Raw genomic sequence first — 23,992 nt, forward strand, 5'->3', positions numbered from 1 at the left:
GGAGGGGCCTGGCTGTGACTCCGCTCCTTCCTCCGCCGGCCGCCCCCGGGCCAGCGCCCTGTTGGCATGCTCCAAGATGGCGGCCCCCACGGTGCGGCTCGCGGCGCTCCTGGCGCGGAGGGCTCCTCTGCGTCCGCTCACCCCGGCAGGTTGGTAATTGGAGCCTTCGCGGGGCTGCTTCGGTGGGTCCCTGAGAACTCTGTTCTTTGAGTGAGGGGAGCGGTGGGCTTTCGAGAGGAAAGGAAAGCCTTGGGATTTAGTTGCTGAAGAAACCATTGGGAGTTTGGTAGCACAGAATGGGAAGGTGAAGTCTGTATTCATCATCTCCTTCCCTAAAATAATAGCGTCTGCCAGTACGAAGGTGTGAAGAGCAGAGGAATTTATGGCATGAAAGCTTTAGCGTGTGATGTGATGGGTTTTTGTGTGAGGGTGGTCGTCTGTTTGCTGACCATGAAAAGCTCCAGCGTGTCCGCTCACGGGGCTAGCAAGTAAGTTTAAGTTTTCTTGGAGATGCATCGTAAATATTCTCCTCACCTTCTCACACTTGGCCAGATCCCTAGTCTTCATGTGATGGAAGAATTTTTCCCTACTAACCTCACTTTACCTGATGACCTTGGCCACAACTTTTGACTGACCTTTCTGTGGTACAGGTTTCCACGTGTAGACAGCAAATGTCAGTATACTGTTACTTCTAAAGTACTTGTAATTTTTGTGTGAATGGCAGCCCACTCAAAACCTTTATTATGGATCTGCAGATGAGAACATTGGGAAAAAAATATAACATTTACAAAAGCTAGATCTTGACAGATATATCTGATTACATAATTAAAATTCAGTAATCACAACCGATGTTTCCAATGTCTGTTATCACCTCATTCCAACATACCTCTCTAGCCCCTGTAAAACAGCAATATATATGCTCTTGCTCGCAATTCTTTAGGAAAAGCCATCAAATGCCAACGTGAAACCTCATAGTTAGCCACCAGAAATTTTCTGAGGGTTAACTGGTTGACCTAGCTGGAGAAAATGTTCAGTGCCACACATTAGGTAAAGTGGTATGCATAATACCTGGCACCTCAGTAAGAGTTAGCTGTTGTAGCTGTTTATTAGCATGTTTAATTATGGTTGTTCCTGCTTTTCAGTTTAAACTAGACCGTGGATTGTCTGTCAGGCAGAAGTATCATGGTTGCTTAGAATGTTTAGGGGGCAGTTATTCTACAGGAACTGGGAATTAGAGAAGGGTGACTTGAAAGAATTTCCAGTTCTTTTTGGTCTTACTTGGAATTGGTGAAACTTGTGGTAGGTTACACCTGTACTTTCCCATTGTGGTAGCTACATATGGCTATTTAAATCAGTTTTTAAAAAAATGAAACATTCAGTTCCTTAGTTACACTAGCTATATTTTAAGTGCTCAATAGACACCTGTGGCTAGTGGCTTCTCTATTGGACAGCTCAGAATTGAAAATTTACATCATTTTAGAAAGTTATATTGGAAGCACTGGGTTAGACAATAGATCAAAGGAATCCTGAAGTGAGGAACTGAAAGCTCTGAGGCAACCATATAGTGCTATTCATCTTAAAAATGACACTGTCAGTTATTAACTAGCAAAAATGGGCTTATTCTGGAATAGCAGACAAATAGCAGTTTGGGGTGTGAAAGATATCCCAAAACCACAGGCAAGTCTGGAGAGGAGAGGGAAGGAGGAGTTGGGAGGGCTCTTGTAAACAAGGAGACCACGGAGTGAACTGGGAGTTGACTTCTCATTGGCTGAGTTGTAATGGTCTCATTGGCCAGACAGTTGCCAGGAGAGGAGAAAGCCCTTCTTCCTGCTAGGGTACTAAAGTAGTATGGAAAGTACTATGGAATTGCAAGGTACCTCTCTTCCTGTTGGGTCTGCAATTGACAGCCAATAAGAGCTCCCCATTCTGGCCTCCTGACGTCAATTTAAAAGAGGTTTCTTTTTAATTATTAATGTTTAGAGCACATTATGGACCACTTGGGATTTGAGAATGCCCATAAAGACCTTGACTTTAAGTCATCAAAACATTTTGAACCATTGCAGGGTAAGAGGAAAAAATACTCTACTTTGTACAAATTCATAACCAATCATTATTTGAAACACTTTGGTGCTTCCATTGATTCTCCTTACAACATGGAGAAGGGCAACTAAAATGATCAAGAGGATGAAAGGAAAATTTATTGAGAAGAGCCAGAAAAGTGACTTCAGTATATGAAGATGCTAGAGGAAGGAAACTTGGCACCAATTACACAGTGGACACTAGGCTAAGCACTTGATATATGCCCTCATTTTAACTCTGATATAAGGTTGGCAGTACTTCCCCATTTTACATATGAAGACCTGGCATGACTTGCCAGCATTTCATAGCATTTATTAGGAAGACAAGGATTCAAATTTAGACTTTCTGACTCTAAAGCCTATCTATGTCCACAATCACACTGTTTCCCTTTGGGTGGAAAACATGTTTGGAGACATTTGACCAAAGGCCAAAATAACTATAAAATGAATAAGGATATGGATAGAGCCAAATTGTCGCCAAACTTTGAAACTGTGGTTCTTGGAGGTATCTTTTCAGAAGTAAATGGGGAAAATACTTTTTATAGTGCAGTTATCTTAGAGATTATGGTTGCCTTGAAAGCTGAATGGCTGAAGGATAAGTTCAAGAAAAGTTTATATATACTCTTGTGGGACATACTAAGAATGGGATTTAACAAGCTCAGAGACCTAAACCTGTGAGGCTGATAATCTGTTCCCTTGCTACTTCAGTGTCTTCTGAGGCTCAACATCATCATCACCTGGGAACTTGTTAGAAATGCAGACTGTTCCCATCCCACACCTACTGAATCAGAACTTGCATTTTATCATAGGCACATTAAAGTTTGAGACGCTGATGTAGATTTCCACTTTGCCATTGTCCACTCAGTTAGTGTTCTGACTTTTAGAAATTCTTTGATTCTCATGTTCATATACAGATCTACCAACTATACAGAGGAGAGAACTTTAAAGTGTCATAAAGTATCTCAGAAAGATGAATATCCTGCTTTAAAAACTTAAGAAAATGGAATATCTGTCTATCTTAAGGTGTAGTAATTTCCTACTGCTGCTGTAACAAATTACCACAAATTTGGTGGCTTAAAACAACGTAGAATTTTATTTGACAGTTCTGTAGGTCAAAAGTCTGAGACAGAGTCTGACTGCACTAAAATCAAGATGTTGAAAGGGATGTGTTGCCTTTAGGAATCTCGGGAGAATCTGTTTCCTTGCCTTTTCTGTCTTCCTGACACCATCTGCATTCCTTGGTTCATGGTTCCCTTTCTCAAAACAAAGTGAGGGATGGCCGGTCAAGTCCTTATTACCACGTTGTACTTCACGTGTCATCGCACTAACAACAGGTCTTCCTCTTCCACTTTTAAGGACCTTGTTACATTGGGCCCATCTGGATGACCCAGGACACTCTCATTTTGAGATCACCTGATTTGCTGATCTTTACTCCATCTGCAACCTTAATTCCCCTTGTGGCATACCCTAACATATTCATAGGTTCTTGGGGTTAGGATATGGATATCTAAGGGGACATTATTCTGCCTGCCACATTTGGCAATTCATTCCTATGTTTATCATTGATTTCTATTAGAAAAATCTTCCATTTGCTAAATTTAAGTTCTTGATTCTTATACCCACATCCTTTTGTCCTACCCTCAGTGGAGATGGAAAATTATTACTGATTACTTTCTTTATAAGGGAAGAGTAAAAAGTTCATATATAGAGAGGTTGCTATGCTCACCTACCTTTTGTAAATTTACTGGTCTTATTTTTAGTTCATGTAATCCCCCTGAACAACTGCACACAGGGCATTCTGGGTCTCCTGTCTTTCCCCATCATCCCCTCCCCTGCTTTTTGTCTCCTAGTTCAAAACTCTTGAACATTAATCTAGGTAATTGTCTTTCTTGACTCTAGGCAATTTCTTGTGCTAGAAAAAAGCGTGATCTAAAAGAAGAAATAGAGAATAAATAACTAAAACAATAATAGGTAGAGAATAAGTAAACCCCTGGTGTCTTGAGGTAAATAAGGCTTAACAGTTCTCTCAGCTCATATGTAGAAAAGGGCTGCTCTTGTTTTTCACAGAAAAAGATCTTCCTAGTTTTAGAAATTGGTGTGCAGTTTGCATAGAAATGCTGCTGTAAATTATGTATGGATTATCTGAATTGATTCTTGTGGTTCTGGGGCAGACTGTTAGAGCGTGCAGGGTTCTTTAATACTACCTAGTTCACCTTCTTCATTTGCAGCTGCAGAAGCTGAAGTTTTCTAACAGCTGGTAAAACTCAAACTAAATCTCAAGTCTCCTCACTCCTGACTTGGTATTCAGCTACACACCTAACATAACCATCCACATTGTATTTATCCTCTTGGCAGATCAATTTATAACATTGTTTCTGTGAAAAATGTATTCTAAACTCCAAACATCCAATCATTTAAAAATATAATCCATTTGAAATATAAGCCCTTTTTAATGGTTACTATTTTAAAATACATCTTAGTTCCTCATTGAGACAGTCATTGGAAGCTTTTCATATTATCACACCCTTGCTTAAGCTTTAGATCTCAGATTTAGACATTTTATTCCAGTAAAGGTCTGACATGTGCTTAAAGTAAGGGAGGGATTAGTTTGTATAGAAACCCACAGAGATGTTTCTGTTTGTTTATTTTGGTTGGGAGATAGAGAATAACAATGGCATGAGGGTGTTGTGTTTAATCATCTCCCGTGCCATCTAGTATGTTTGGCTTACGGTCTGCTTTGACATTTAGGTAATTTTCTGCCATTCCTTCCTTCCTTTCATGAGACATAATTCACATATCATACAGTTCACTCATTAAAAGTACTCAATTCATTGGAGTTTTTTGTTTTGTTTTGTTTTGTATTTTGTATATACAGAGGGTTTTGCAACCATGACCACAATCAATTTAGGATATTTTCATCACCTCAAAAAATCCATTAGCAGTCACTCCCCATTTTCTCCAGACTTTCCTAACCCGCTTCCTTCCAGATCTAGGCAACTACTAATCTACTTTTTGTCCCCCTAGATTTGCCTACTGTGGGCATTCTTTTTAGATGGAATTATACAATATGTGATCTTTTGTGACTGGCTTCTTTTTCACTTAGCATAATATTTTCAAGATTCATCCATGTTGTAGCATGCATCAGTACTACATTTCTTTTTTATTATTCAATAGTATTCCATTGTAAGACTATAGCCCATTTTTTTGACCCACTCTTCAATTGATGGATATTTGCATTGTTTCCACTTTTTGGCTATTATGAATAATATTCCAGTGAAAATTTGTATACAAATTTTTGTGTGGATACATGGTTTAATTTCTTGTGTGTATACCTAGGAGTGGAATTGCTGGGTTATTTGGTAACTCCATGTTAATGTTTTGAGGAACTGCCAAACTTTGCCAAAGTGACTGCACCATTTTACATCCCCACCTGCAATATATGAGGGTTCCAGTTTCTCTACATCCTTATCAACAACTGTTACTGTCCTTTAATTATAGTCATCCTAGTTGGTGTGAAATATTTCAATGTATTTTGGATTTCTCTGATGGCAGATGATATTAAACATCTTTCCTTGGACTGGTTGGCCATTTATATGTATGTGTATGTGTGTGTATGTATACATGTATATGCTTTCTTTTTTTTAAAGAAATGTCCATTCAAATTCTTTGCCCATTTTTTAGTTGGGTCATTTGTCTTTTTAAATTTTGAGTTGCAAGAGTTACTTATATATTCTGGATACAAGTCCCTTATCAGGTAAATGATTTGTAAATGTTTTCTCCCATTCTATGAGTTGTTTTTTCACTTTCTTGATGGTATCCTTTGAAGCAAAAAAAGGTTTTAATTTTGATTGTTGCCATTTATTCTTTCTCATTTATTTCTTGAATTTATGATCATTGAGCAGTGCCATATGCCAGTCATTGTGCCAGGTGCTGGGAATACAGCTTATGCCATCTTGTATGTTAGCTCAAATTTGGTTTATTAGATTTCTCTTATTTACTACTAGGTTGCTGGGTTACTGGGAAAGATATTAGTTTCTGCTTTATGTGAAATAAGAGTAAATATGCTGATCTTAAGTCAGGTGGAGATGTTTTTAGAACTAACTAGTGATTATAAAGTATTTGCTTAATGAGGTAAGCAATAGTCCAGCCTGTTTGGGTTCTAAGGAGTTAGAACAATGGAAACAAATGACTCCTAGTCCTAAAATTATAGGACAAAATTACCAAAAATTTTACCCATAACATTATTGTAGAAATTTTCAGTTTTCCTGCATCTTATGCCTGTTAGAGGTTGAATGCATGTTATCATGAACTGAATTGTGCAACACTGGTTACAGCACCATACTAGAATCGTTTAAGTAATCTAGTGAATTGAAGATATGACAAAGATATGCTTAATAGAACAGATATATAAACTGAACCTGTTGTAAAACCTTGCCTATTGAGATAATTGACTTTTCCCTCAGGTAAAAGATGCCTGCTTTCTGCAGCATATTTGGACAGCCACAAGTGGGAAGCAAGAGAAAAAGAACATTGTCACCTTGGTAGGTACCTATTGGACTATTTTATGTGTCATCTTCAGTCACTCCATATGTTTATCTTCCTATATGGTGTATATATGAAATGAAATGATGTTTTTATGATGATCCCACTCAGATAGCTACATTTTAATTTTCAAAAAGAATTAGACTGTTGTTTCTAATACAGACCTGATACAATCATTTTTGCTGTTCTGCAAGTTTCGATTTCATTTGTGCCTTGATGATTAGTCTCCATAAATTATGCAAACAATTCTTTTCTTTGTTTTTTGTCCACTTTTATCATATAGTTAGTTTACCATGCAGCGTGTCTCTGTTTTACATTACCTACAGAGAAAAATGTATTTTATCTTTTCATCCTTTTTTATTGTTATTTCTTAACTTGTGAACTTCGGGGATCTTTTTGACTCTTCTGTTTTTCATTACCATGTGGTGGATGGATTTGAAAGCAGTATTACAATCTCACATATGCCATTTAGGGAAAATAATTGGCTAACATCTTCTCAGGCAGTGGGCTCCTAATTATCCTTCCATTTTGCTGTTCCCTATATCACATCACACACATAGCACCATTATAAAACAAGGCCTAAAAAATCGTTGGCCCTATGAGGACTTTGTGAAATGTATATACTTCATATATGTAAAGTATATATAACATCATCAGGATATTGATAAAAGTCAGACAATTGGTGATAGTTTTATGGGTCTGATGTATTTTTTAAATATAATTCCAGTTACCATCTAATATTTTCCCCCATATTTCTTTCTCTGCATTTTTTGACTTATGTTAAAGAATAAAGTCCCCCATGTTTGTGTTTTCTCATGTCTGTCTTTGTGTGTGTGTTTGGAGGCAGGGGTGGGGATGTGGAGGATGGTCAAAGAATTCATTTTCTCCCTTGATAATGTGATTGCAAAAACTAAATCAGAGGTGGTTTTTGAGTCCAGGAATGGGTGTATGGACAGGGGCCAGCCAAAGCAAGGCTGAGGAGATCTGAAGATGAGCAACTACTTGCTTGGACTGAAATGTAGAATCACTGTGAACAACAGTTAGAAATGCAGATGGATACAGATGTGGGACTGGCAAAGTCAAATACCAGCAGTGGCGTTATCATAAGTGATATGGTTTTATTCACAAAATGGTAAACAGCTCTCAGTAAGTTCTGAATGAGTCAAAGTGCTATCTTTTTCAATTTACATGCTAGTTCATTTATGGAAAATTCAACTTATTTTCAAAACTGAGCCCAAAAAAGTACTTTGTGTTTATATGTTAAATAAACAGATGTTTTCTTTTTTTTTTTTTTTTTTGAATAGTGTGAATGTCTGCCATGCCATTAGATGGCATGGTATCTGGGCAAATGTTTTAACTTTTTATTAGGAAATAATTTTAAACTTATAAAAAATTTGATACCCTTTGCTCAGATTCACTTCTCATCATTTTGACCCATTTGTTTTTGCTTTCTCATTCTCTAGCTGTACATACATTTTTAAAAACCATTTGAGAGTTTGTTGATATGTTTTAGCCCTTTAAGCTGAGTGCTTTGTGTGTGTTACCTGACATCTTAAGAAGCAGTGCCTTTTTTACATAGAATATTCTTCTTTAGGGGTTTATCTGATATTTCCTCATGATTAAATTCAAGATATGCTCCTCATACCAGAATATTGTCAGTGAGACTGTGTCCTCCTCAGGGTATCTTCTCATCTGGAGGCACCTGATGTCTGTCTCTGTCTGCCTTCTCTGGTGATGTTTTGATCACCCAGTCAGTTGTCTGATTTCCCCACTGGAGAGTTAATATTTTTCTCCCTTGTGACTCATAGACAATCTGTAGGGAGATATATTTCAGTATCATGCAAATGTCCTGCTGCTTCTCATACGTTTCCCCCTAGATGTAACATCCATTTAGCTTATTGCCTGCATCAGTCTTGACTATGATGGTTACAAAATGTTTTCCCACCCCATTAATACATCCACATTTACTAATGTATGCTATCAATATTTTACACAGTATTCTATCAATATTCTATCATAAGCAAGAGCTCTCCCCTCCCTTTTTTTCTTTATCTATTTATCCATTTATATGTCAGAATAGTCTTATAGATTGTGATTCCTCTTTTTTTTTTTCTTTTAATGATTCATTATTATCCTTAATTATTTTGGTGGCCAAATTGTCTCAGATTTGGTTAGTAGAAGCCCTTTCAGGCTGGCTCCCAATGCTCCATCTTATGTATTTCCTGCTGTAGCCCTGGAATCAATTGCTTCTCCAAAGAGCTCTAGTTCCCTTAAGTAGAGAATAGTATTAGAAACCAAGATCTGTGCACTAACTGTCCTCTTGTTACAATGGAGTTTTTGCTGCTTTGCCTGTTCAGTGGACAGAGCTAGAAAGAATATGTATGCCAAACATAAACATATTGTACATACGTGCATATAATCTTACATGTATATATTTTACAAATAATGAGTTCATATTGAAACCTCTAATTCCAATTCATCCCCACAGGGCTCTTCCTTGCCACCCTCTATCCATATTTGTGTCTCCCTTCTATACTGAAAATTATGGTTCCCAACAGGAACAATGTTTTGATGTGTTGGACAGTCTCAGTATTGCAGGTTATCTAATTTTCCTCACTTCTGCCCACTAAGTGCCAGTAATGCCCTGCAGTCATTGTGATAGTCACAAAAAATACCCCTGTATATTCTAAAATGTCCTTTAGGGCCACTAGCACTCCTTTGGCCACTAGAACCACTATTACAGTAATAAAACCAACAGGGACTGAATTAATTATATTGAAAAGCTTGTTCTGATGTGCTATATATGAATTACAAGAAAAGTGATATGTAAGTACAGAGAAGAGAATGAATAATTTCAGGAAAGCTATTGTTAACACTTTCCTAGGAATGTAGGAAAAATTAGGAATGGAGAACATTGTATTTGATTTGGAAACAAATCTAAGGGAACATTATTACAGATTTCTGAATAAGCAGAAGCTGTTCACCAAAGAATAAGAATAATAATATGCAATGAGTAAATATCACATGAAGGTAATTGTCTTCTCTCTAAAATTAGTGTACTTGGAAAAGCAGTACCAGTTACCATTTACTGAAAACTACCTTCCTCCAATATCCTTTGTACATCCTGAATCCTTCTCAAGTCAGAACTGATTTTTCCTTGCCCTATATTCTTACAGCACTCTACCTCTATTGTACAGTGTGATGTGGTGAAGAGTCTGTACTTGGGGGCAGACATGGGTATGAACCCCACTCTGTCACTTTCAAAAACTGTCACTTTAACCTCGTTTCTGTACCTGTAAATTAGGGATGTTGCTAATGCTTCCTGCAGATAATCCGCTGACATGTAGTAAAGTGCTCCAGAAATATGTGGGATGAATGAGTCTCTGGCCCCTTGAGTTCACCCCTATATAGAATGTTAGGATGTGAGGTAAGCTTTCCAACTCAAACTGTTTAGAAGAAAAACATGCTGTTTGAGACAGTATTTTTTTCTTACTGTATAGTTGAATGTAACAGAACTTTAGCCCACATGTGATAATACCGCATGTTTTCCCTAACTGGATTGTGATATGGGCCCTGAGAATTGAGTGAGGCCCCGCCTGTGGTTAGGCGGAGCGCCCGGAGCTGCAGCTCGCAGACTGGGCAGTAGGTGGCAGTGCGACTTCGGCGGAGACCGCCGCGGAGCCGCTGCAGACCGGCGTCTCGGCGCCGGCCTGTCCGCCCCCAACCCTACCTTGTGTGCGCGTGCGCGTAGGTCTGCCCTTAGCATGTGGAGCGCTGTGGTTGGGCGTCATGGCCTGGTGCGGGCTCGCTGATTGGCGGAGGGAGGAGGGCGCTATGAGAGATTTCCTCCGCGAGCCCCCATTGGAGGGCGTGGGGTGGGGACTGCGAGGGAAGGTCCCGGGTATTGGTGTGGGGCTTCCATCTGCTCAAGCGATTGCGCCGGGTCGGCGTGTAGCTATGGTGCCTCCCTTCTTCAGTTTCAGTGGTTTTCTGTTTGAGCCTAGACGGAGGGCGAGTGGAGATCTGACCTGCTCCCAGTGTGAGGGTAATTAACTACTATGGAGGTCTTGTTTAACACCGGGAGTGCTATTTAGAGCGTAGTACCTACACTGCCGTTTCGGGATTGAGCACGCCATGAATGCAGCTCAGGTCCTCTGACATGAGTCAAAAGGCAGCCTTGGTTCACTGCTTCTTCCGTGCCAAGGACTTCAAACATGCCATCCCATTTAATGTTCACACAGCCGGCTAAGGCAGGCTGCTATTCCCCCTTATGGATGAGCAAAGACGGTGTTCTCAGTGATTGCTGTAGTACCTGCCCTTCTACCGTAGTGCCTGTCCATGCGTTGATACACAGTGGATTTCTTTCGTTTTAAAAAAATACTTTTTGATTGCAGTGTAAAATATACTGAAAAGTGCACAAATCATAATGTAACGACAGATGAACTATCACAAAGTGAACAAACCTGTGTAAGAAACAGAACATTCCTACCACTCCAGAAGCCCTTATTGTGGCTCCCGTTCCCATTTTCAAAGGTAACCATTGTGCTGACTTCTAACACCACAGGTTAATTTCTTTAAATGTTTTATAATGGCAAATGTAAAGCTTAATGCAAAAATATAGTGAATGGTATGAAGAATCCCCTTTACCCATCAGCTGGCTTCAGTAATTACCATCTCATGGTCAATCTTTACTTCATCTCTGCTTCTACTCATCCCCCCATCCTGATCCTTTGGATTATTTCGAGGAAATCCTAGATAGTATATAATTTCACCCATAAATACTTAAATATATACCTTTAAAAGATAAGGATATTTTTAATACCATTATCAGACCTAAAATATTAATAATTGTTTAAATTTGAAATATCCAGTCAGTGTTCAAGTTTCCCTCAGAAATTTGGAATTTACTTTCAGAAGTGTTTTTTTCATTGTTTGATTGAATCAGAATACATATAAGGTCTATAAATGCAATTGTATGGTTATATCTTCCCCTTCTCTTGCCTCTTCTTAAATCATTTTTATAAAAATAGAAGTAGGAAGAATGGTATAATGAACCTCTGTGTACTGTCACCAGCTTTGACAGTTATCAGTCTCCTGCCATTCTTGTTGCATCAATCCCCTTCCTTTCCTACGAGATTACTTTTTAACAAGACTAGTCATCAGATGATCTCATGTGTATATTTTGATAAGCATCTCTAAAAGATAAAGTTTTCTTAAAAAAACACTATAATACCATTCTCATATCTAAGTATTAGTAATTCCTTAGCATCATTAAATATTCCATCAATGTTCACATTGCCTCAAGTGTTTTAAAAGTTTCTTTTTAATTTGCAGTTTGTTAAAATGGTATCACAGATAAGGTCCATACATTATATAAATGTGTTGAATTTTCTCTCATGTATCTTTTAATCGATAGGATTCTCTCTCTTATAATTTATTTGTGGGGAAAAAATAGGCCTTTTGGAGTTATCCACATTCTGGACCTACTGTTTTTATCCTTACTGTGGTGTTTGATGTGTTTGTTCTTCTACCTTACATATGTCCTATAAAAATGGCAAGTAGAGAAGGAGACTTGATCAGATTCAGGGTTTTTGTTTTTTGTTTTTTGTTTTGGCATGAATACTTCATAGGAAGTGTTGTTTACTTTTTTCAGGAGTCACACAGTATTTGGCTGACCATCCGTCTGTGATTTTAATGGCCATTGCTTAGATCCATTATTTCATTAATGGATGAAGTTTCTATTTTAATTCTACCATTTCTTCCTCATTTATTACTCCATAAATTTCTGTAAAAGAATCTCCTTTCCAAGGTTTTAAGCAGCCGTATGAGAAATCTGATTACCTTTTTAAAAGCTGCATGCTGCTCGTTGCAGAATGGATTGTGGAGGGAGCAAAAATAGAAGTGGGGGAAGCAATTAGAAGTCAACTGCAAAAATGTTAGGAAGATACATATAATAAACTTTCATGAAGATGGGGAAAGTTGAGAGGTTGATTTTACCTTCTGGAAGGAGAGCTCATGAGTTAGTCTTCAAAGGTAATATCCATGTCACTTTAAAATTTGTACTCCTTCTCACTCATATTCAGTAAATACATTTTGAGCACCTTAAAAAAAAGTCTCCTTTCCTCAACAGTCTAGTTACCCCAAGATACAGTTTGTATGGAAGAGCCAGTTTTCAAAATAATGAGTAGATGCTCTACCATCCTCCCAAGATGATCAATGAGGGTTTTTTTGTTTTTGTTTTTAGTATTATGAACTCGGATTTAAGCATGCCTGGCATTTTAATCCATTGCAGTTGCTATTTTTATTGAAAGGAACTTAGCTTTCCAACTGGATGCTATAGAGCCCTGGGAGTTCTTGGGCTTTCCAACTCAAGTCAGAAGATGTCAGTTTTAGACTGTTTCTGTACTGGGTTTCCCTTTGGTTAACATGAACACTGAAGCAAAGCATTGTCTCTGCAATTCCTCCACCAGCTGTGCAGATCTGTTGGAGAGGAATAGGGTGAAAGTTACCAGCATTAGCCAGTTAGCAGCAGCAGAATTACAAACTAGGGTCCACAGTGAATAGGACTCAGGAGAAAACCATTTTGGGAAAGTGGGTAGGGTGCCAGTAGGAGGGCAGGCCTGATGAGGAAGCTCCCTGGGTTCGAGGAGAGGAAGTTTGCTTGAATCACCCTGCTAGGAGTAAAAAGTCCAAGTGACTTGAACTTCATGAATTGAATTCCCAAGCCCTGCTGAATTAAATACTGTATTTCTGATTTTTCAGTTTATAAGTAATCGTAAAGTAAGGGATGCCTTTTGGTGTCAGTTACTATCTTGTTTTTGTTTTTGTTTCTAAGAACTCCCTTTCTGAATCCAAAGAGAATTGTATTGTTACATTTGCATTGAGGTTGAAACTGACAACTATGGTCATCTCTTACGGACCCTTCTACTTAGCTGAGGTTTAGTTTTGCTGTGTCATTTCATCTATGAAGGCCTTTGGCTTGTTGCAATCATTTTTCAAATCCTGCTCTTCAAGCCTGATGGAGATTTTCTGAAGCCTGCCTTCTCCACTTTTGTCAGTTCTGTATTTGCATCCTATGACATCTATTCATTTACTAGGTTGCATATTTACCATCTGCTGGAAGTTCTAGAGATGGGCCGACTTGAGCACATCCTCCTCCTTTAGTCTTTTTCTTAGTATATGTGTATACAAAGCTTGCCTTCATAGTGTTCCTTTATTGAAACTCTAGTTGACCCTTGAACAGTATGGGTTTGAACTATGTGAATCCGCCTTTATGCAGATTATTTTCAACAAATAAATTGGAAAATTTTTTGGAGATTTATGACAATTTGAAAAACATTTTCCTTAACTTACTTTATTGTAAGAATACAGTATATAATACCTATACATACAAAATATGTGTTAATCAACTATTTATGTTATGGGTAAGCCTTCCAGTCAACAGTAGGCTATTGGTAGTCTTTGTGGAGTCACAAGTTACATGAAGATTTTTGACTGTGGGGGGGGTTGGTGCTTCTGATCCATGTGTTGTTCAAGAGTCAGCTGTGTTTGTTTTAAAGCTTCTGGTAGCAGAGACAAATAGGTAGAAGGAAATCTAAATATTCAACTAGTTCCTAGGTTAGTTTTTCCAAATTCCTTCTATTTCTATATATGTTCTGTGTCATCTGTCCTTGTTTTTCTTTTTAAATTTGGGAAACAAAAACAGTTTCAACCCTAGTTTTCCAGATCCCTTGTAGGAAGCACAGTAATAACTATATCTAGGTCTTTATTACATAAGTTAGATAAGGTGTGTAGATGGCCCTAAGCCCAGAGAGACCTTAGTGGTGACTGAATGGCTAACAGTGAAGTGCAGTTACATATGCAAATCATGAAAAACTGAAACTATCTAATAATTTCTCACCTGCAGCTCCTAGGATTTAGTAGAAGATCAGTCTTTTCTTCAGTGACCTTCCTTATCACAGCTTTGACCTGGAGACCACCCTCTTATTTATAGAGGGTTCTTTCCCAGAATATCTCTACTATAAGATTTTGTGATCATTAAGGAGATTATCATTTTCTTTCTGAGAATTTTATATAATTTGAAGCTGTGTTACTTTGGTGCACACCAAAAGGCATTAAGAGGTACAAACTTCCAGTTATAAAATAATTAAGTCACAGGTATGTAATGTACAGCATAGGGAATATAGTCAATAATACTGTAATAACATTATATGGTGGCAGATGGCAACTAGACCTAGTGTGGAGAGCATTTAATAATGTATAAAAATATCCAATCACTATCTTGTACACCTGAAACTAATATAATGTTATATGTCATTTATAATTCAATACAAATTTTAAAGAATAAAAATAAAAATATCTTAATTTTTCCCTTAATCTTAGAAGTTAGTTTTGTTAGGTATGTGATTCTGTGTTGATAGTATTTGTGCTCAATGTACTATTCTGTTATGGAACTAAATGTTCCTATTCTGTTAAGGAATTAAATGTTCCTTTTGAGAAGATACTTCTTGTTGTAATTGCTCTTCCTTGTAAGTAATGTTTTACTTCTGGCTCCCTTTAAAGTATTCTTTTATTTATTTGTTTGTTTGTTTGTTTAATTTTATTTTGTTATCATTAATCTACAATTACATGAAGAACATTATGTTTACGAGGCTCTCCCCTACCCCAAGTCCCCCCCAACAAACCCCATTACAGTCACTGTCCATCAGCATAGTAAGATGTTGTAGAATCACTATTTGTCTTCTCTGTGTTGCACAGCCCTCCCCTTTCCCCCACCCCCCACATTATACATGCTAATCATAATACCCCTTTCTTCTTCCCCGCCCTTACCCTCTCTACCCTCCCATTCTCCCCAGTCTCTTTTCCCTTTGGTAACTGTTAGTCCATTCTTGGATTCTGTGATTCTGCTGCTGTTTTGTTCCTTCAGTTTTTCCTTTGTTCTTATACTCCACAGATGAGTGAAATCATTTGGTATTTGTCTTTCTCTCCCTGGCTTATTTCACTGAGCATAATACCCTCTAGCTCCATCTATGTTGTTGCAAATGGTAGGATTTGTTTTCTTCTTATGGCTGAATAATATTCCATATTCCATTGTGTTTATGTACCACATCTTCTTTATCCATTCATCTACTGATAGACCCTTAGGTTGCTTTCATTTCTTGACTATTGTAACCTTTAAAGTACTCTTATCCTTCATTTTCATTGTAATGTGTCATGATGTGGTTTTAATTTTACTTAACTGACTTGAGATTCTGTGTGTTTCCTGAATCTGAAAACATATCTTTTATCAGTTCCAAAAAATACTTAACTATTATCTCATCATGTATCATTCTCCCCTATTCTCTTTAAGTTCCCTTAGACATTAAATGTATTTTAGACCTTACTGTTCTGCTTTCTATATCTCTTAATTCCTTTTCTATACTTTTCATCTTTATCTTTGCTAAATTCTGCACATAGGCATACCTCAGAGATACTCAGATTGCATGTTCAGTTCCAGACCATTGCAATAAAGTCAATATTGCCATAAAGTGAATCAAATGAATTTTTTTTGTTTCCCAGTGCATATAAAAGTTATGTTTATACTATACTATAGTCTGTTAAGTGCGCAGTAGTGTTGTGTCTAAAAAAAAGTACATACTTTAATTGAAAAAAAATGCTGTCATCTGAGTTTTCACCAAGTCATAATCCCTGATCACCTTTCACCATGACAAATGTAATAATAATGATGAAGAGTGAAATATTGGGCAAATCACCAGAATGTGACAGAGAGACATGTGTGAGTAAATGCTATTGGAAAAATGGCACCAATTAACTTAACCGATGCAGGGTTGTGACAAACATTTAATTTATAAAAGAGGACAGAATCTGAAGTACAGTAAAGCAAAACACAATAAAATGAGGTATGCCTGTAAATTCAAGTGTGCCTGTAAATTCTATTTGATCTTGCAGTTCACTCATTCTCATCTCACCTTTGTCTAACCTGTCCTTTAACTTATTTATTAGGTTTTTTCTCTACAACTTTGTTAATGTATTCTTTATATACAATAAGCTGCACATTCTTAAAATGTACAATTTGGTAACTTTTGACATATGTACCTGTGTATATGTCCATGCACTCATCACTACAATCAGGACACTAAGGCTATTGTCACCTCCCTCCCCCAGTTTTCTCCTACTTTGTAATCATTTCTTCCTCTTTCTGCCCACCCTCCCAAATTCCTAGGCAACCACTCATATGCTGTTACCATAGATTGGTTTGCATTTTCTAGAATTTTATATAGTAAAATCAACTCTTGAAGCCATTTTACAAGGAATTCTCAGGTTGGTATATCTTGTATAACATAAGAAGTCTGAATTAGGGCTTCAGAGGTGTGAGGGCTGACCTTGTGGTTTAGAATCATAAGGGGACAACATCCTAGGTGTTTATGTTATTTTCCAGTTCACCGTTTGTAGCCTGGATGGTCCTGGCTTTACCTGAGGATCTCTGAACCAGCTTCTCATTTTATAAAAGCTGTGGTTCTATCCTCTGTCCCCTGTAAATTATTAAAGCCAGAGTTCTGTGTCACTGGAGGCCTGCAGATACTCTCAGGTGACTGCTACCCTTACTACTCCCTTAAACACTCAAGGTTTATGCTCCCAATTTGCCTTTGGCCTTGACACTTACTTCACCTTCTTGAGAATTCAGTCATATATTTGAGTTATTAAAATTTTATTTAGGTGTTTTTTTTAGTAGTAGGGGAGATTTTTTAAAGGATGTTTAGTCAACCTTATTCCAGAAATGGAATTCAGTTTAATATCTTTAAGCTTAGGAGCAACATTCAAGACTTCCTCTGTGTTTCATCCATGGTAGCACTCAAATATAATTCAAATCACTAGTGCCTGTGAGGCTGCGTTGCAGTCTCCTGGGGCTTTTGTTTAAAAATTTGTATTTCCCTGGTCTCACCTCAAAAATAAGAATTAGAATTGTCCTCTGGGTGTAAAGCCTAGGAATCTGAAGTTCTAAAGTTTTAAAGTCCTTAGGTGGTTCAAATCCTCAGCCATGTTTGTGAGCCATTGTGCTCTGATATTTGAAATAGTGCCAGTTGCTCAGTAAAATCTTTTATGTCCTTCGATCATCAGTGGTATTGTTTTCTTCAAACAAGAGCATTTTTATACTAGTATGCATTTCATTTTCTGGACATACCTCCACACTGTACAGCTGTAAGTTTTGTTCTGTGATCAGTTCAGGTTTCAGGTCCATTTTCCCATATAGTCCTTGTTGACCTCAGCCATCGCTGCAGTGTGTATGCCAGAGGAGCTGAATGATAGGCAATAAAGTGTTTTCTTTGGTACATCCCTCTGAGGAAAAAACTGGGCATCTGCTCGTCCCTCACTGAAACATGAAGTGTGATTTTGATGTTAAAGCCCGCAGTCCAGAAGCCTGTGGTGCTGGCGCTCTGCAGACCAGCGCCTGCCCCAGCTCTCCTGGCCATCCCTGCTCTGTGCGGTTTTCTGCCTCATTCATCACACCAGTGCTATCATGTGAGGTGATTGGTCTCATATTATATTTAGCAGCAAACCTTTCTCTTACTTATAATATGCAAATGTTATTAATCAGATGCTGGCTTTGCAGCTATTGTCTTTTTTGAGACCCCAGCTGATTTCACTAGACTGAAGATGTCTTCGTGTGAAGGATTAAAATGGAATCTTGAGTTACTACACTGTTAAAGCCAGCTCAGTGCAAAGTTTAGACACTGTGCACTATGTGAAACCCATGAGGAAATGGTGGCCATTTCAATGAGGCCAGTAGATACTGAGCCTGCTTTTTTTTTTTAACTAAAATTTAAATTTTGAGAAAAAGGAGGCAATTCTTTCTGTTTTCTATCATCTCAGCACAAGAGCCTTGTTTATGAAATTATTGTAAAGATGTGGTATTATGAGAGTGCTGTTTGATGCCGTTTTCTGAGCAAATAGATTTAACCATATTATTTTGCTTTAATGTAAAGAGGTTTTAGGGACTTGTGTATGTGTTTTAACATGCTTTAATCACCTAGTGCCAATCCCTTTAAGATGGCCATAAGAAGAGTAATACCAGGTTTTAGAGGCTTTGCGAACCGTCTCCCCTAGTAGCTACTACGTCACCGCGAGCAGTGAGCCGGGGAGAGGAAAAAGGAAAAGTGTGGTCAGGATGCACAGTAATCAGCTGATTACCTTTGTCTCCTTTTTACTTGGCCTCCTTTCTTACACAGGGAGTAAAACACACCTGGAAGTCCAGTTACTTCTTTTTCTTCCTCCCGCTCTTCCTTTTCTCTCTCTCCCTTCCTGATGTGAGCGGGTCAGGAAGCATGGATCTGCGGGGCCGTGGAGTAATGAACCTAACACTCTTAAGGTTGTATGAATCACACGGTTCATTCTGCAGTTTCCTTTCACACGACACTCAAAGGGGGGATTAAGCATATCTAAAAATCACACATACCACGGATCAATACATTTCATACCAGCCCCGATGGATGGTTTGGGTCCGGACTGTCCCAAACAGCCTCTCGTCTGTCCCAAGTGAAAACGATGCAGCAGAGACAGTTCCAGTGGAGTGGTGAGTCGGTGATGGAGCAGGAGCACCGGCAGATGAGCAGGAGCAAGCCTCGGAGCACACGTCTGTGGTCCGACGTCAGGGACCTGAAGAATGAGCTTGCCACAGGGGTTCTGTGTCCAGTCACTCATACAGTCCAGTCCATCCATTCGGGGGTCGAAGATAAGACGGACAGTCCACATGTGGTATCCAGCTCGGGCATTCACCGGAGTGCCTGACGTACGGAGTTATCTGGTTTGGGCGTTCACCAGCAGGCCTTTTAGGGTGGGGTATGTTTACAGAGGCAGTCGGTGCAAAAGCAGCCTGTGCGAAAAACAGCATACCTCCACACTGTACAGCTGTAAGTTTTGTTCAGTGATGAATTCAAGTTTCAGAACCATTTTCCCATATAGTCTTTGTTGACCTCAGCCATCGGTGCAGTGTGTATGCCAGAGGAGCTGAATGATAGGCAAGAAAGTGTTTTCTTTGGTACATCCCTCTGAGGAAAAAACTGGGCATCTGCACGTCCCTCACTTCTTATTGGAGAGGTAATACGTCCAACTTCTTATTGGAGACCTGACATAGCAACTCTATGAAGGATGCTCACATCACTTCCTTTCTTCCTTTTATCCATTTCTTTACATATTTTTTGAGTGTCTTTTTATAGAACTGTTTTAAGTCCTTGCCTGCATGGATTTTACCCCAAGTGTAAAAAACAGAAAAGAAAAAACCAAACAGACCAGCTTATGTAGGCATTTGTAGGTCACAGAAAGTATTTTGGATTTTATTCCAAAGATGATAGGAAGCTATTGGCTGGTTGAGAAAAGAAAGTGACAGACAGGATCTGATTTACTTTTTAAAAGGTTCATTCAGACCATTTTGCAGAGCCTAAACTGTAAGGGTGAGTGCAGTAGTGAAGGTGACCAGTCAGGTGAGAGGTTACCAGTGGTACTGGTATCACAGATCAATATAGAGGAATATAGAGTTGTATTTAAATTTCAAATCTAGAGTCTATAGGATTTGCTAACAGTTGGTTATAGAGTGTGAAAAAGAATGAGATCAAGGATGACACCTAGGTTTTTGACCTAAGTAAGCCAGCAAATGAAGGAGCCATTTACTGACATGGGAAAGGAAAGCATGGGGAAAAGCAGGTTTGGAGTGGAAGACTGGAGAATTGAGAGGACATGTAATGTTTAGGTACCTGTTAGACACCGAAATGGGGATGGCACCCGTGCAGTTGGAAATCCAAGTCTGGAGTTACAGGCAGAAAGAAGTCAGGGTAGGCATATATGTGTGGAGTCATTAATCTGCAGATGATGATTAAAACTGAGGGGGAGAGAGAATATCACCCGGAAGCTGAGCAGATGGTGAAGAGAAGAATCTACCACTCAGACTTAGGGCACTCCAACATTTAGAAGTGAAGAGGAGGAGATCCTGCAAAGGAACCCAAGAAAGAGAGAAAAAAGAGTATTTCATGGAGAAGAGAATGGTCAACTATATTAAATACTATATGAGGGGTCAAGGAAGAGGAGGATGAAGAACTAACCACTGGATTTAACAATGAGGAGGTGGTTTTTGGTTTTAATGGAGTGATGAGAACCAAAATCCAGTTTGAGTGAGTTCACAAGAGAATGGAACTAAGCAAGTAGTAACAGTTGGACCTGGATGACTCTTCTGAGGAGTCTTGCTGTTGAAAGGAGCAGAGCAAAGGGGAAGAAGTTGGAGGAGATAAGAGGTCAAGGGAGGTCTTTGTCATTTTTGTTTAATTAAGTTCATCCTTTGTCAAAATTAAATAAATAGAAGGCAGAGTATATGGGCACAGATGCTGGCAGACCTAATTGTAGGAGAATTAAGTTCTCTTTTGATTGCTTATATTTTATTCTCAGGAAAATAAGACACAAAATAATGAGCTGAGAGTGATAGAAGAAGGGAACGGAGCATATTGCAAGTTTGAGAAGCAATGAGAAGATGTGAAATAATTATTTTGAAGAGTGTTTTGCCTTATATTCATATCTTTTTAGACTCTGAGATAACAGTGTAATCTCAGAAATACCAAGTATTCATATGGATGTTCTGCTAAAAGCAACCAGAATAGGAATAGTTCAGGCCAAATATCATTAAGCATAGCCAGAGTGTGCTGTGATTTGTTCAGGGAATTTATAAAAGTCATTTGATAAATTCCAACTTTTAAAGTTTTTGAATAGCTAATATATTTATCAGGTTCAAAATGCAAAAGGAATAAATGTGTAAGCAATAGAGTCTCCTTTCCTTGGCCTCCCTACCATCTAATGCCTTTCCTTGGAGTCTGTCAGTAATAACACTTTCTTGGGTCCCTTTCCAGAAATACTTTGTTTATCCATTTTTTAAGAACTAAATAACTGCTAGGATTTTTAAAAATAATCCTTATTCCAGTTAAATTAATCATTTAATAATGTTATTTATATTCCTTTGTCCTCTTTAATTTATACAAAAATAATTTCTAAAAAGAACAAGAAAGAGTTTGTTTTAATACTGACTTCATAATGTTGTCAGCCATCTGGCAGGATTGTATCTGTTAGATTTTTCTTAAGAATTATGTATATTTAACAAGATCCTTTTTCCTTCTTTGTCTTCACAGCTGATCTAGCATCTTTAATGGATAAAACATATGAGAGAAAGTTGCCTGTTAGTTCTTTAACAATATCACGGGTAAGAAAACTTAAATATATATATATTTTCAAAGAAGGGGGAAGAAAGCAAAAAAGTCCCTTGCATAGATGAGGCTGTGCAAATAAGGACTGTCTTTCATAGGAAATATTTTTCCAAAGTATGGTATGCTTTGTAGTTCCTGTTTTACAGTGAAATAGCAAATCTCTTTTACTGAAATTAAAAGATGATAAATTTCCAGACTCCAGTGTCAGTGATCACTGTTGTGTCTGATTTATTTTCATTTTCCAGGATATGATATTCTGCTATATGATACCATGATTTGTTTTTATGTTTCTATACCCTTCAAAGTAATAGAATTCACTTGTTAACATTGGAAGAAATTTTGATAGCTCAGAAATTCTAAGAAAGAATAAATATTAATGGACTCGTAGTTTTCAGACTGGAGGGGAACTGAAAGACCACTGGCTCATCCCTCACATCATGGATGCAATCTCTGTATGCCATAACACCTGGTGTTTGTTTAGGTGGAACTTCAGAGTTTAAAGTGCTTTGTCATGTACACTTTCTCATTGATGCCTCATACTCTTCAGTGCAGGTGCTTTTATTCTGTTTACGCAGATGGAGCAACCAGGTTGCAGAGGGGCTGTGCCGTCTGTTCATGCCACACAGCATGCAGTCAGAAGAGCTGGTTCTCAACTTTAGGTCCTATGTTTAAACCACATTTTATCTGCCCCCTTAATAAGATTTCTAAATCAAACCCGTAAATTATAGGCATTTTTAGAAAGTCTTCCCCTTTTTACTCTTCTCTCCCTCTTCATGAGGTTTTTTTTTTTTTAATTTTGGCATAATTAATCTACAATTACATGAGGAACATTATGTTTACTAGACTCCCCCCTTCACCAAGTTCCCTCCACATACCCCATTACAGTCACTGTCCATCAGTGTAGTAAGATGTTGTAGAATCACTACTTGTCTTCTCTGTGTTGTACAGCCCTCCCTGTGCCACACACACACATTATACATGCTAATCGTAATGCCCCTTTCTTTCCTCGCCCCCCTTATCCCTCCCCACACATCCTCTCCAGTCCCTTTCCCTTTGGTAACTTTTAGTCCATTCTTGGGTTCTGTGAGTGTTCTGCTGTTTTGTTCCTTCAGTTTATTCTTTGTTCTTATACTCCACATATGAGTGAAATCATTTGGTACTTGTCTTTCTCTACCTGGCTTATTTCACTGAGCATAATACTCTCTAGCTCCATCCATGTTGTTGCAAATGGGAGGATTTGTTTTCTTCTTATGGCTGAATAATGTGTACATGTACAACATCTTCTTTATCCATTCATCTACTGATGGCACTTAGGTTGCTTCCATTTCTTGGCTATTGTGAATAGTGCTGCGATAAACATAGGGGTGCATCTGTCTTTTTCAAACTGGGCTGCTGCATTCTTAGGGTAAATTCCTAGAAGTGGAATTCCTGGGTCAAATGGTATTTCTATTTTGAGTTTTTTGAGGAACCTCCATACTGCTTTCCACAATGGTTGAACTAATTTACATTCCCACCAGCAGTGTAGGAGGGTTCCCCTTTCTCCACAACCTCGCCAACATTTGTTGTTTGTCTTTTGGATGGTGGCGATCCTTACTGGTGTGAGGTGATATCTCATTGTGGTTTTAATTTGCATTTCACTGATGACTAGTGATGTGGAGCATCTTTTCATGTGTCTGTTGGCCATCTGAATTTCTTCTTTGGAAAAGTGTCTGTTCAGCTCCTCTGACCATTTTTGATTGGATTATTTGCTTTTTGTTTGTTGAGGTGCATGAGCTCTTTGTATATTTTGGATGTCAACCCCATATCGAATATGTCATTTATGAATATATTCTCCCATACTGTAGGATGCCTTTTTGTTCTGTTGGTGGTGTCCTTTGTTGTACAGAAGCTTTTAAGCTTGATATAGTCCCACTTGTTCATTTTTGCTTTTGTTTCCCTTGCCCCAGGGAGATACGTTCATGAAGAGGTCACTCATGTTTATGTCCAATAGATTTTTGCCTATGTTTTTTCTAAGAGTTTTATGGTTTCATGACTTACATTCAGGTCTTTGATCCATTTCGAATTTACTTTTGTGTATGGTGTTAGACAATGATCCAGTTTCATTCTCTTACATGTAGCTGTCTAGTTTTGCCA

General features: G+C 38.2%; 1 protein-coding gene across 9 annotated transcripts in view; it reads left to right on the forward strand.

Annotated features, from left to right (window-relative positions):
• The first annotated feature begins 17 nt into the window (after nt 1-17).
• MRPS27 (mitochondrial ribosomal protein S27) overlaps nt 18-23,992 on the forward strand; it is a 143,488-nt gene continuing 119,513 nt past the window's right edge. For 8 of the 9 annotated variants that reach the window (XM_057494458.1, XM_057494463.1, XM_057494480.1 and 5 more), the window contains exons 1-3: nt 18-149; nt 6,542-6,619; nt 21,785-21,855. In XM_057494458.1, coding sequence (XP_057350441.1) covers nt 77-149; nt 6,542-6,619; nt 21,785-21,855 — 222 coding nt within the window. In that variant the 5' untranslated portion in view covers nt 18-76. Of the gene's footprint in view, nt 183-6,541; nt 6,620-21,784; nt 21,856-23,992 lie in introns of all 9 variants that reach the window. The other variant, XM_057494466.1, reaches the window with a different exon arrangement.

The sequence above is a fragment of the Manis pentadactyla genome, chromosome 2 (assembly GCF_030020395.1).
Source record: "Manis pentadactyla isolate mManPen7 chromosome 2, mManPen7.hap1, whole genome shotgun sequence".
NCBI classification, from domain to species: Eukaryota; Metazoa; Chordata; class Mammalia; order Pholidota; family Manidae; genus Manis; species Manis pentadactyla.